This window comes from Physella acuta, unplaced genomic scaffold (genome assembly GCF_028476545.2).
Source record: "Physella acuta isolate Inbredline_101_S28 unplaced genomic scaffold, ASM2847654v3 ptg001044l, whole genome shotgun sequence".
Classification (NCBI taxonomy): domain Eukaryota; kingdom Metazoa; phylum Mollusca; class Gastropoda; family Physidae; genus Physella; species Physella acuta.
Genome location: NW_026732561.1, coordinates 405,889 through 421,833, shown reverse-complemented (window position 1 = coordinate 421,833; position 15,945 = coordinate 405,889). Strand labels below are relative to the sequence as shown.

At 32.9% G+C, this 15,945-nt stretch overlaps 1 protein-coding gene across 2 annotated transcripts in view; it reads left to right on the top strand.

Moving 5' to 3' along the window:
- LOC131954966 (32 kDa beta-galactoside-binding lectin lec-3) overlaps nucleotides 1-15,945 on the top strand; it is a 33,287-nt gene that overhangs the window by 427 nt on the left and 16,915 nt on the right. For both annotated transcript variants that reach the window (XM_059318823.1, XM_059318822.1), the window contains exons 2-5: nucleotides 214-330; nucleotides 3,793-3,884; nucleotides 11,515-11,716; nucleotides 12,156-12,266. In XM_059318823.1, the coding sequence (XP_059174806.1) occupies nucleotides 217-330; nucleotides 3,793-3,884; nucleotides 11,515-11,716; nucleotides 12,156-12,266 (519 nt within the window). In that variant the 5' untranslated portion in view covers nucleotides 214-216. The remainder of the gene's footprint in view (nucleotides 1-213; nucleotides 331-3,792; nucleotides 3,885-11,514; nucleotides 11,717-12,155; nucleotides 12,267-15,945) is intronic.

The following is a 15,945-nucleotide window of genomic DNA, read 5'->3' as shown; positions in this document are numbered from 1 at the left end:
CCGACACTTATTTCAAAAGACCATTCTAGCCGCTCCCATCACACTGAAAGTTTCCCAAAATTTGGCCGACAAAAAGGTCGATTTGTGTGTGTGTGAAAGGAGGGAGGGGAGGGGGGTAGGTTAGGACTCACACTAATAAACCAGTTCACTGATATTTCTGGAACATTCTCAACGCGGGTAAACTTTAATGTATGTTCGCATCTTGTGTGTCAGATCATGCTGTTGGGGCTGCAGACTTTGCTATCTTTTCTGGCCAGCTTTTTGTTGGTTAAAGGTGACAACATCACCTACCATCACAACTACAAGCGCAGTTTTACAGCAACTTCTTTGGTAAGTCTGTCTTTGAAATCTTGAAGAATCTTTAACAAAAGAGTGAAGAAAACAAGAATGCACATACACGCATAAAACATTAATATTTTTTTTTAAATACAGAAAAAAAGAAAAAAAAAGAAATCATACATTTTTTAAAAAAGTTAATTAATATATATATATATATATATATATATATATATATATATATATATATATATATATATATATATATATATATATATATATATATATATATATATATATATATATATATAAACAATAAATCAATAAAATCATAAAATAAATCATAAAATCAATAAATCGATAAATCGATAAATCAATAAACCAATAAATCAATAAATCAATAAATCAAAAAATATAAAAACCCAATTTATCAAGTAATCAAATAATCAAATAATCAAATAATCAAATAATCAAATAATCAAATAATCAAATAATCAAATAATCAAATAATCAAATAATCAAATAATCAAATAATCAAATAATCAAATAATCAAATAATCAAATAATCAAATAATCAAATAATCAAATAATCAAATAATCAAATAATCAAATAATCAAATAATCAAATAATCAAATAATCAAATAATCAAATAATCAAATAATCAAATAATCAAATAATCAAATAATCAAATAATCAAATAATCAAATAATCAAATAATCAAATAATCAAATAATCAAATAATCAAATAATCAAATAATCAATTAGTCAATTAATCAATTAATCAAACAATCAAACAATCAATTAGTCAATTAATCAATTAATAAATTAATCAATTAATAAATTAATCAATTAATCAATTAATCAATTAATCAATTAATCAATTAATCAATGAATCAATGAATCAATGAATCAATGAATCAATGAATCAATGAATCAATGAATCAATGAATCAATGAATCAATGAATCAATGAATCAATGAATCAATGAATCAATGAATCAATGAATCAATGAATCAATGAATCAATGAATCAATGAATCAATGAATCAATGAATCAATGAATCAATGAATCAATGAATCAATGAATCAATGAATCAATGAATCAATGAATCAATGAATCAATGAATCAATGAATCAATGAATCAATGAATCAATGAATCAATGAATCAATGAATCAATGAATCAATGAATCAATGAATCAATGAATCAATGAATCAATGAATCAATGAATCAATGAATCAATGAATCAATGAATCAATGAATCAATGAATCAATGAATCAATGAATCAATGAATCAATGAATCAATGAATCAATGAATCAATGAATCAATGAATCAATGAATCAATGAATCAATGAATCAATGAATCAATGAATCAATGAATCAATGAATCAATGAATCAATGAATCAATTAATCAATTAATCAATTAATCAATTAATCAATTAATCAATTAATCAATTAATCAATTAATCAATTAATCAATTAATCAATTAATCAATTAATCAATTAATCAATTAATCAATTAATCAATTAATCAATTAATCAATTAATCAATTAATCAATTAATCAATTAATCAATTAATCAATTAATCAATTAATCAATTAATCAATTAATCAATTAATCAATTAATCAATTAATCAATTAATCAATTAATCAATTAATCAATTAATCAATTAATCAATTAATCAATTAATCAATTAATCAATTAATCAATTAATCAATTAATCAATTAATCAATTAATCAATTAATCAATTAATCAATTAATCAATTAATCAATTAATCAATTAATCAATTAATCAATTAATCAATTAATCAATTAATCAATTAATCAATTAATCAATTAATCAATTAATCAATTAATCAATTAATCAATTAATCAATTAATCAATTAATCAATTAATTGATCTATTGATCTATTGATCTATTGATCTATTGATCTATTGATCTATTGATCTATTGATCTATTGAACTATTGATCTATTCATCTATTCATCTATTCATCTATTCATCTATTCATCTATTCATCTATTGATCTATTGATCTATTCATCTATTCATCTATTCATCTATTCATCTATTCATCTATTCATCTATTCATCTATTGATCTATTGATCTATTGATCTATTGATCTATTGATCTATTGATCTATTGATCTATTGATCTATTGATCTATTCATCTATTCATCTATTCATCTATTCATCTATTCATCTATTCATCTATTCATCTATTCATCTATTAATCTATTAATCTATTAATCTATTAATCTATTAATTTATTAATCTATCAATCTATTAATCTATCAATCTATCAATCTATCAATCTATCAATCTATCAATCTATCAATCTATCAATCTATCAATCTATCAATCTATCAATCTATCAATCTATCAATCTATCAATTTATTAATCTATTAATCTATTAATCTATTAATCTATCAATCTATTAATCTATTAATCTATTAATCTATTAATCTATTAATCTATTAATCTATTTATCTATTAATCTATTAATCTATTAATCTATTAATCTATTAATCTATTAATCTATTAATCTATTAATCTATTAATCTATTAATCTATTAATCTATTAATCTATTAATCTATTAATCTATTAATCTATTAATCTATTAATCTATTAATCTATTAATCTATTAATCTATTAATCTATTAATCTATTAATCTATTAATCTATTAATCTATTAATCTATTTATCAATGAATGAATGAATGAATCAATCAATCAATCAATAAAAAACAAATAAATGATTTAACGATTGAAGGATTGAACAATTGTACGATTGTACGATTGTATGATTGTATCATTATATAATTGTATGATTAGTTGTATGATTGACTGTATAACTGTATAATTGTATAATTGTATAGGTGTATTATTGTTTAATTGTACGTTTGTACGATGGTACGATTGTTCGATTGTACGGTTGTAAGGTTGTACGATTCTATTGAACGAACTAACGATCGAACGAACTAATGAAATAATAAAATAACGAACTAACGAACTAACTAATGAACTAACAAAATACCGAAGTATTGAACTAACGAACGAACGAAAGAAAGAACGGCATAGCCCAGAGGCGTAGCGACCCTTCTCGGCGCCCGGGGACATACTTTCAATTTGGCGCCCCCTTGGGAGCAAATTTTCGATTTGCACCCCCCCCCCCCCCCTCGAACTTTTCATTTGCACCCCCCCCCCCCCTCAAACTTTTGATTTGCACCCCCCCTCGAACTTTTCATTTGCACCCCCCCTCAAACTTTGGCGCCCCCCCTAAGGTCGGCGCCCGGGGACATATGTCCCCCCCGCCCCCCCCCCCCTCGCTACGCTACTGGCATAGCCTTAGCCTTAGCTTTAGCCTTGGCTTTGTTTTTCCTAATAGCGATGTTTTGCTCCATTTCAATACTTCCTCTATACACTGTTCCAAGGTAGCAAAAATATTATAAGCAATCATACATTTTTAACAGTACCTAAAATGTCAAATTTGTTACACATTCACAGTATCGCTTACCTTACTACGGCCAAATTCGGTATGCGATTTACGATGGTAAAGAGATTATTATTGATGGAAGCCTCCTTTCTAGAGCAACAAGGTAAAAGTTTGTTTTCCAACAGATTTAAGTCCTTGATTTGTGGACATTTCGGTGCGATGGTAGACTTTTTGTAGGCAGCCACAAATTAAATTAGCCCGGCTTGGCGAAACTACGATGCCGCCAGACCCCGCAATGCAAGAAGGGATGCTTATGGGGTTTAAAATCAAACAAAAAAAGAACGCGATTAACAATCACGTCACAAATGTTTACACTAAGGAAAGAAAACAAAACTTGTGGCATCATCTTCCGATTTCAGAATATAAAGAAAGGAACTATTTCATTCAAATTTGATTTAGATCTTGAGAATCTACGTTCGCTATGAAATGTATACAATACAATTTTCTCGGCCTAAACTTATAAAATTTACTTTATCTATTAGGATTCTAGATCTAGAGATTCTAGATCTAGAGATCTACGGAAAAACCGGTCAGATTCTATTTAGATCTAGAATCTATTCCTAAAATAAATTTCTATACTAAACTATTTGAGGCCTCAATTATTTTATAGACATCTTTGTATTTAATTTAATCTGAAAGAATATGGCATATTCGCGTAAGTTTCTTAAGTAGGCCTAAATCTTTTATTCTCCGTGATTTCTAATGTGCCTAAATAGCTGAGATGATAGTGTAATTGATACCATATGGGTGGTACGAGTTTGAAACCCATCAAGTCAATCTTAATTTTTTTTTCAATTTTTTTTTTATATGTGAATGAGAAAGTTGTATATCAGGACTTGGGAGGACACGGGGCGAGTGAAGTAGAGATCACCTGTTTCTGTCTTTTCAGTATATGAAGGGATAGTGTGTTCAGATCCATGCTAGGCCGAAATTGGTATTTTTAAAAGACAAAAACAACATAACTACCATTGAACAGCCGGGTTTTCAACGGAATCTTTTAAGTCTCTTAATCAGCGAGTGCATTTAATATGGTATTGTGTTAACTAATACTGTGTATAATATGGTTGTAAGTTTTCTAATAGGTATTTGTAGTCTATGCTATTTTAAATAAGTCTAAACATAGACAGTAGGCCCTACATAAAACAAACCCTTTCTTTTTCATAATCTTAACAATGTTTCATTCCAATGCTCTTGATCAATAAAATGTTTCTTTTCCTAAGTTTCCGATAAAGACTTTTTAAAAAGCTGAATTACAATTCATTTCGTTACTCACTTTCCTTAGAAATATACATTTTCTTCAGACATCTCCACCGTTTCTTCCCCTTTCACCTCCAAACGAAATTGAAAAAGTAATTCTAAAAGAAAAACCTAGTAGCCTATTTGTAAAGAGAAGAGAGCTATAGGTCACCAGAATTGACCGTGTAACGGTTACCTATGGCTAGTCTAATAGAGGTGCTCATAACGCTCCTTTAAACATTTGTGTACTAAGCAAAGTAAATACCAATTGCTTTTTTACATATTTAAAAAAAAAAACACACATAGTGTAGAGTGACATTGCTCTGAACAGAATTAATTTAAGTTAATAACAAATAAAAAAAAAACGTCAGGACAAAAAGAGCACGGGAACCCATACTGCATAGTCAAGCTTCGTTTATAAAATACTAGCCATCCCGGCCAGGAGCTGCACTGGCCTCTGTGAAAAAACAATCAGTAAAGGACCAAAGTGTTAAGCAGCATATATCCGGCACAGCCCGGCTTTGTGAATTATATTACCTTTTGAATTAACCATAGCCACAACCAACCACAACAAAAACACAAACGCAAACACAATCACAAACGAAAACACAAAATCAAACAACAAAAGCAAACGCAAACACAAACGCAAGCGCTAACGCAAACAAAAAAACCAAAAGAAACACAAATACAACGCAAACACAAACACAAACGCAAATGCAAACACAAATATAAATCTATACGCAAACAATAACGCACAACATAAACACAAATTTGAATGCATATAAAAGCATGATGCTCACGTTATAGCCCGAGGCGCCGAATCGCACCCGATTCATCTTAGTAAGCGACTTAAATACCTTATCTTATCCATAGCCTATCGCACAGTTTAAACTAAAATTAGGTGCCATAGCGCTCAGTGGAAGGACCGGGGCGCGATTTAGCAGTCTGTCAAGGCGCCGGAGGACGCCCTGAATTCGATTTAGTGAAGGACTATAGTAACACTTCTTATAAATAGTCTATTGTAACGTTTAAAACGAACGTATGCTCACAGAATAGACCGGGGCGCAAATCACAACTTGCGGGGGCGCCGAAGGAAGCGTCTGATTTAATTTAGTAAATAATTATAACACCTCACGCTTATCCGCACACGGAAAGATAGAAGTAAACATAAAAGGCAATTTAAGAGCGGTTTCTAAACTGTAATTGATTACAAATAACAATTAGTTATCAGTATGTTCAGTGTATAATATTAGTAAAAGGCAGTTTTTAAAATATCTTGGCTTTACCTACCATATCGCACTTTATCAATGTATGCTAATTATATATATATATATATATATATATATATATATATATATATATATATATATATATATATATATATATATATATATATATATAGTTTTTCAACAAGTTTTCTCTAAAGTTAAAATAAACTACTTCTTACTTGAGAAAACGTGCATTTTCACACATTTTCTATCTCTAATTTTCTCTGCTTGTTTAGTCGGCTGGGTTAAGTATGCAAAAATTAGTAATTTTATCATGGTGTAAGAGGGTGTAAAACTGTACTTACAAATGTTTTTATAATAGATTGACGATAGAAGCATGTGGTTGTATATAAAACGTTTATTGGGTCTAGCTACATGGTGATAACCAGAGAGAGGAAGGAAGTACAATGCACAAGGGACATCACTCAAGATAACAATATAAATATAATACTAATACAGAAGAGTGAGTTCCCTTGACCTCACAATTATCTCAATCTATTACATCCCTTTACCCTTAGAACACAATAACACATCTCTCAATAGAACAATTGATAGTATCCTAAAATCACCAATTATATTGTAACATGAACACTATGGTAGATTACACCCTTACAAACAATGCACAATATGTTACAATACAAACAATGATGTCAAAGTCCTTTTGACCTTTAAAATCATAGGTCTAACTTATTTGGGACTTTGATTGTCCTGCTTGACCTTCTCAGTGGCTTTTGATTTGGTGACTCAATATTCTGACCATTTGGATTCTCTATCTCAGGAGGTCTAGGATCAAAATCATTAATTCCAGAATTTACATTTTCTGACTCCAGACCACTTGGTTCACTCATATCAACAGAACTTGGTTGTGGAACAAACTGAGTTGGTGTGAACTGATCAGATTTGGTGGGATTGACAGATTCACACTTATTATCTGCACAAGTTATTTTTAACTGGTCTGCGTGTCTACGGACAATAAGTCCATCATTTGTTTTTACTTTATAAGACACAGGTCCTGTACATTGAACAATTTGACCTGGTATCCATTTTTCCTTTCTCCCATAATTTCTTAGATACACATTCTTATTAACACCAAATTCTCTTTCAATGGGTGTTCTGTCATGATTTACTTTTTGAATTGGCATCTGAAAGTATTATGCTATTATTCAGATCCTTAACTGGCATAGATTTCTTTGATTGATCAATTTTCTCAGGTAATCTGATAGTGCTTGTTGGTAACCAAAAATACTGTTTAAAAGTAATATCCTGGACCATATCACTTTGCAACTGTGATCCAGTATTTGAAGTGGGTGTATTAAATGGCAAAAATCTTTTTCTTCTTTTGATGTTACCCTTTTAGTTTCTGTAAGTGCTAATGATGTTAGCAAGGTTGTTTGATGATCACATTCCTTCTTACTAATGTATTTTCTTTAAAACATTTGAAATTGCCATATCACCATAATCATTTATTAAGTTACAATACTTTGTTTAGGCAACTCTGACTGATAATGGACTGCATCTTCTCCATCTTTTATGTTATCTTCACAAAGGGTTTTATTTCTTATTTAATATGGCCTTAAGTCATCATTCACAGACTCTTCAGGCCAACCATTTTTACAGTACTCACATACTTTTATTAAGCACTCATCTTTTTGTGTTTCTCTTTTAATATCATTCACATTTATATTGGAGTTATCCATGATAGTGAAGAGAACAAATACATCTTCTGGTACATAGCTCAGGCTTTGGTTTTTTTAAAGGTAATCTACTAAGACTATCTGTTCTATTCTCAGATCCAGGTTTGTATTTCAATTCATAATTGTATGCAGTTAGTGTGATAGCCCATCTTTGAATTCTTGGTGAGGCATGCTCAGGTAGGGTTTTGTTTTCTCCAAATAAACCTAGCAATGGTTTATGATCTGTAAAGATGGTGAACTTCCTACCAAACAGAAACTTATGAAATTTCTTAACACCAAAAATGATGCCTAAGCCTTCCCTATCTAACTGAGAATAATTTTTCTCAGCCTGGTTCAAAGATCTACTGGCAAAAGCAATGGGTCTGTCACCCTTCTCATCCATGTGGGACAAGACTGCTCCTACACCATCTGGTGAAGCATCACACGTTAATATAAGTCTTTTCCCTGGGTCATAGTGAGTTAGTAAGGTGTCAGAAGACAAAGCTTCTTTTGCTGTATTAAAAGCAGTATCTTGTTGTTTACCCCAGTGCCAAGTTGCATTTTTCTGTAGCAGCTTGTACAGTGGTGATAGTTTACCAGACAGATTTCCTATGAACTTTGCATAGTAATTTATCAAGCCCAAAAAAGCTCTTAGTTGTTGGGTATTTTCAGGTTTGGGTGATTCTTTAATGGCTTTTGTTTTCTCAGGTTGAGGTCTGAGACCTTGCTTGCTTAATATATAACCAAGAAAACTAATTTCTGTCAGCATGAATTGACATTTATCTTTGTTTATCTTTAAACCTTTTTCACCAACAATTTTCAATACTTTATCAAGTGTTTTAAGATGTTCAGTGTCATTCTTACCAGTTATGTACACATTGTCAAAGTACACACAAACATTTGGAATATCCTTAAAAATACTGTCCATGACAGCTTGGAAAATTCCAGGACTAGATGATATGCCAAAACATAGTCTTTCATATTGGTAGAGTCCTTTATGTGTGTTTATTGTCGTATAGACTTTTGAATCTGGATGCAGTTCTAGTTGAGTGTAAGCATGACTAAAGTCTAATTCAGTGAATTTGTCTCCTCCTGCCAAATTCAAAGAAATTTCCTCAATGTTAGGTATAGGGTACCTATTTAGCTCTATTTGCTTATTCAGTGTAGTTTTATAATCTCCACAAATTCTTATAGAACCATCCTTCTTTAACACTGGCACAATGGGCGACGCCCAATCGGAATAGTCTACCTTCTTTATGATGCCATTAGATTCCAATCTACTTAGCCCATTTTCAATTTTATTCCTCATTGCATAAGGTGGAACTCTAGCTTTGCAGTATCTTGGATTTGTGTCTTTAATGCTTAACTTCACTGTTCTATCATTTAGTAATCCAGGATTACCAAAAACACATTTATTTTCAGATATTACTTTATCTAGTGAAGTAAGACTAGATTCTTTTGCATTCTTCAATGAACAAATACTCTCCCAATTTAACTTAAGATCACTTAACCAGTTCCTACCTAGTAATGGTGGTCCATTTCCTTCAACCACAAGAAGAGGAAGTTTAACACTTTGACCATTATAACTTACATGAACCATACACTCTCCTATTACCGAAACATTGTCACCAGTGTATGTTGTTAAACACTTGTGACATAGTTGTAGAGGCACTGATCCTCCTGTGACAGCGTCAAAATCTTTCTTTGTTATGACTGTTAGAGATGCTCCAGTGTCAAGTTGGAAGCTGATGCTCTTACCGTTGATATAAACTAGTACATTGATGGGAGCATGACTTATTGATTTCACAGAGAATAGGTTGAAATCCGGCTGCGAATCAGTTTGAGCATTTTCACAGGTAGAGTGGTTCATTGGTTGGGTTAGGTAGTCTTGGTGAGAGTTAACATAGTGCTGCCCTTGGTTGCGGTACTGTCTTGACTGGCTAGATTTAGCAACAGACGAAGACTTTGCTAAGCAGGCCTTAGCAATGTGACCTTGCTTACTGCACTTATAACAAGTTGCAGACTTGAACTTGCACCGATGAGATGCATGGGGACCTTTGCATCGATGACATTTTTGATAATTATTACTAGATTTAGATCTAGGATTTGAACGAGCAGGCTGTTTAGCATAAGTTGGAATGCTCTGTTGGGGTTGATGTTTATTGACTAACCTGCTGTTTACTGCATGGATCTCTGAAGGTGCTAAAGATCTCGCCGCATCAGATGACTGCTGGAATGAAGTTGCAAGTTGTATTGCTTTTTCCAATGTTAGATCTGACTCGAGCAGCAACTTTCTTTGAATATCAGGGCTGTTTACACCTGTCACAAACTTTTCACATAGTCTGTCAGACAGCGTATCGCCGAATTCACAAAATTCACTTAAATGACGTAAAGCAGCAACATATTCTGATATTGACTCGTTTGGTTGACGAGTCCTACTGTCAAATCTAGCTCGACATAGAAACTTTGATGGGGTAGGCGCATGGTGGTCTGTTAGCAATTTGCTCAGCTCGTTAAAGCTCTTGGTAGTTAGACTAGCTGGTGCGCATAAGTCTTTTAGTAGCCTAAATTGTTGAGGCCCTATGACTGTTAACAAAACAGCTCTCTTTTTGGCTTCTATCGTCACGTTGTTTGCTTCAAGGTAAAAGCTTAACCTATCTAGGTAATCTTGAATGATTTCATCATTCGAATCAAATTCTTTTATTTGGCCATACAGCGCCATTATTCTAGAAATACTTAGCTAATAAGCTCTAGCAAACCTCTTTTTTGCGTAAGTAGGTGCTCTTTCTAGTAGATTTTCATCCTCGTCGTCAGATATAATAGATTGACGATAGAAGCATGTGGTTGTATATAAAACGTTTATTGGGTCTAACTACATGGTGATAACCAGAGAGAGGAAGGAAGTACAATGCACAAGGGACATCACTCAAGATAACAATATAAATATAATACTAATACAGAAGAGTGAGTTCCCTTGACCTCACAATTATCTCAATCTATTACAGTTTTTTTGTTCTTGTCCCCCATTCCCGACCTCAATTTTATCAGGAGTGGTCTTAAACGAATATACAAAAAGATGCGTGTAACTATTATTAGTCATCTAACAAACTTGAGAAAGAATATTTGTCTTTAAACTAACCTAATTTCTTTAATTACCCCCCCCCCCCTTTTCCCGTCATTTGAATGTGGAAAACGCGTACTTAAAAGTGCATGGAACTCTGAATAAATTACAAAAACATCCCATTTTAAGTACATTTTTGCATTTGTTGTCCATGGTGCCACCCCAATCAGTGGTGTTAACCGCTGCGGTCCTCACCCTCGCACCCCCTTGTGACGCCTTTGACCTCCAGGTCTGATTTCCATATTTCTCTGATGATTCGTGTTCCACGAGGTTTGATATCATTTGCGATATAAGCTTCACCTTTTTTTTCTTACGGTAAACAATGGGATCCTTTGTCGATCAATGTGGATGGATGCATTCACAACAATTTAGTCATTCTACTTTGATGTTACTGTATTTAACTGCAGCCCTTATATTTAAGTTTTTTGGTTCTAGGATGACTTTGGAGCTATGCGATACCAACAAATGCAACAACCATGTTCCAATCCACGTATCATTCCGACTGAACACAAACCAAATGATAGTCAGCTCTAAGACAGCTGGGAAGTGGAACCGCGAAATTAACGCGGGCTCGATCCCTGTGACCAAAGGACAGACTTTCACCATCAAGTTCGTCATTCACAGCAACAAGATCAGGGTAGGTCTGATGACTAGATCTTGTCACATTCGTATCACAACACAGACTGTCAAAGTAAGAAATTTTTATCTAATGTTCATAATATAGTCGAATAAGGTTTTAAAACGCATGTATATCACTGAGATAGCATTATAGAATGAAGCGAGTAATTGGTCAGTTGCACAGTCATTAGAATAAAGATCAAGTCTTGAAATGCTATCGACTAATTTCCTGCTTGGTCCCTGCACAGGATCTTTAACAAAATATCAGCCAACAAATCTCACCTTACCTCATTTTGAATGAAACAAAATATTCCCACACAAAATTAATCGCATACAAGATGATTTAGTTGAGTAACAAACGTTATCATAAATAGTTTAGAATAATAACGTAATTTTTATTACACTACCAACCAAATTATACCCAACACAAAATAACTAAACATATAACATATCCACAGATTTACAACAAGCAGAGATTAGTGTATGATTTTATAAACCCCATTACCTTCGACAACATCCAATTTATCTCCATTCGTGATAATGCAGTTGTGACTTCGATCCTGTATTCTGTAAGTGTTTATACATTTAGTAGAAAACCATAGTTAAGTTATGAAGTTAAATGTACTCATTTGTATATTATGTATGCCTATTACATAGATTTCAACTGTTGGCACTTTTTAAACGAGTTCTAGATTTCCTATCCTAGATTTTATGACCTAATCAGACGTTACCATAGAGTTTCTTTTTTTAATTTAGATATCGTATTTCTATAACTAAACTTAATTTCAAAATTATTTATCTCTAATTACGTAAAAAAAACATTATTTTCCTCTTACAGATGACATTTCCCGTGAGTTTTAATTTTGAAATTAGTTTATCGAATTTTGAAAAATTATGATTACAGAAATATTATTTCTCTTTGTGAGAAAGTTAATATTTGCATGAAATATGAATGTTAATACTTTTGTACAAACTTTATAAATTTTTCATATTAAACCTTTGATTTGTTTACACACAAGAGGGTCTAAGGCAGGTGTCGGCAACCTTTTGAGGCGTAAAGGCAAAAAAATACAATTTACAAAATTTCCCAGTTTTTAAACTAACATTTTTATTTCAATGGTATTATATTTATTAAGAATTATATATATATATATATATATATATTGTAACGTCAACCTTTCTATCAGCCAAATAGAAGGAGAACGTCCCCGGATTCTTTTTTCGGGGTCATATGCAAATGCCTTACGGCCTAAGTGGATGAACACTTAACACAACGACCACTAGGGCTCGAAATTAATGTCTAGGGGAGCTAGTGATACTATTGTAATTAACACTCATCCAATCTACATACGACCATTTAATCAGCGAACTCAGAGGTGGCAAAACACAAAGATGAACTAGATAAAATATTTAATGTATAAAATATCAAAAACCCAACTTACACAATGTAGGAAAAAACACTATCACAGATTTCTACACTGTCCTAAGAACAGCTACAGGCCACACAACACTGCTGTAGCTTCCAGACTTACTTAGCGACAAGTAATATTAAACTAGAAGACTAAATCAACTGAAGAAAGCAAGGCACACACAGGTCTTAAGTACTCTCACGTTCAAATGGTCAGAGTCTATAGCCGGACAATATGGACGGCTGCCTGACTAAGGTAAAACGGCCTCGTAGTCTTTTAGGTCAAGAAAAACTGCCTCGTGTTGCGAGTGTGCGGGGCAATTAAAGACTTCTGTGACAGGGGAGGTTATCCTCAACTCATGTCGCCATTGGTTGGGATAATCATCTGATCAGAATCATTCAATCAGATTTTAATGGAAATTTTCTATGTCTCAAACACCTTAATAGTCAATGGAAAAACCCCAGGTGTTACACCATCATTCCATATAAGGAATTATACAATGTCAAAATAAAAATGACTCGACCTAAGTAGGTCACATCCCCTCCCTTTTTGGAAGTGACAGATAGGTTCCACAAAAACATACATAAGGAACCAATCTGGCAATGAAATAACAAAAATGTTTTACAAATGTAGGCAATCAAAATCATAATACCAGATGAAAATATCCCTGAACATAAAAGGGAAGTAACTCCAACTTTTACAATTGGTGAAAGGGGAGTAACCCTTCAAAAAGTAATTATACATCAAAATCCCTCAAAAATGGGTATTACAATTTTTCCATGAGAATATTAAAAGTGGTAAACCCGCCAGGGTAAGACCTTTATTTCAATGACTAGCTACAATATCAACTGATTCATATGAGACATATTATTATAAAAGATTACATATAATCAAAAACTACCTTTAATTAAGGTTCACCTGAAAATAAACAAAATATTCAACAGGATTGGAATTTTGAAAAATTCTAACTCACACCACTCATTTTCATATGAGTGACACTCAAACAAAACCTGTTTATGGTCCTAATGAACCACAAAGCGTGTCACATGATCAATGTGTGTAACAAGATTTTACATCCTTGACAAACAATCAGCCACAACATTATCACTACCCTTAATGTGTGAAATTTCCAGATTAAAATTTTGGAAATATAAGCACCATCTCAATATTCTTTGATTTGTCTGTCCTAACTTAGAGGTAAATTTCAGGGGATCATGGTCAGAAAACACTCTGACTGGATTAGTTGAAGAAGAGACATAGACTTCAAAATGTTGTAATGATAAAACCAAAGCTAAAGCTTCTTTTTCAATAGTAGAATAATTCTTTTGGTTTTCATTTAACTTCCTGGAAAAAAAGGCAATGGGATGGTCAATTCCCATGTTGTCTTCTTGAAATAGGACTGAGCCAATGGCTAAGTTGCTAGCATCAATGGCAAGTTTAAAGGGCTTGCTGAAATCTGGCGCAGCCATAACAGGAGCATTAGATAAAAATGACTTAATGGTTAAAAAAGCTTCTTGACATTTATTGGACCATTCAAATTCAACACCCTTTTTCAATAATGCAGTAAGAGGTTCAGCAATAGCTGAAAAGTTTTGACAGAACCGTCTATAGTAACCAGCCATCCCAAGGAACTTTTTGATCTCTTTACAATTTTTGGGAGGTGGTAACCTTACAATAGCCTCTACTTTAGCTTCAATGGGCCGAACTTGGTTCGTTCCCACTTGATAACCCAAATAGGTAATTGAAGCTTTACAGAAATCACTTTTATGTAAGTTTACAGTAAAATTAACTTCAGACAATTTTCTAAAAAGGTTAGTCAATTGAACAATATGTTCTTCAAAAGTATTAGAAAATACAACTATATCATCTATGTAGGCCTCACATTGGTCTATGTCAGCAATGACAGAGTTAATGACCCTCTGGAAAGTTTGACCAGCATTTCGCATACCAAAGGGCATGCGTTTGTATCTATAAAAACCATTAGGGGTTACAAAAGCAGATATTTCTTTTGCACGGTCAGATAAGGGGATTTGCCAGTATCCTGAAAGTAAATCAATTTTGGAAATTATCTTAGCTTGACCAACTTTATCAATAACGTCCTCTATCCGAGGTAAGGGATAGGAATCAGCTTTGGTGAGCGCATTCACCTTCCTAAAGTCGGTCACAAACCTGAAAGATCCACCGTCTTTCGGGACTAGGAGACATGGGGAACTCCAGTTGCTGAAACTGGGCTCAATGATATCATTCTTGAGCATATAATCAATTTCATCTTTTATCAAAGCAGCTTTTTCCGGGTTAACTCTATAGGGGTGTTGTTTAATGGGTTTTGCGTCACCAACGTCTACATCATGAGGTGGAACCTTCGCTTCTTTGGGGACATCCCCAAAAATAGAGGGAAATGTCTCAAATAACTGAGACAATCTATGGCTTTCCTCTGTGGACAAATGCATAAGGTGGACATTCAAATTATCTAAAAAGGAAGAATTTACCAATTTTGGGGGTTTCAATTTATCATGTATCACATCATCAGAAACATTTGAACATACAGGTAAAGTAATTTTAGCTGTGGATTGAAAATTGTTACAATTATCATAATATTTTTTCAGTGAGTTGACATGATACACTGTCTGTTTCTTTCTTCTGTCGGGCGTATTGACAACATAGTTCAAATCACTTAATTTTGAATGCACAGTAAAAGGTCCACAATATCTCAAGGATAACGCATTGTCCAGATTAGGCACTAGCACAAGAACTTTGTCGCCTGGATTGAATGTTCGTTTACAAGAACTCTTATCATACAGTTCTTTCATTCTCACTTGGGCCTTTCTTAAGTTCTTGT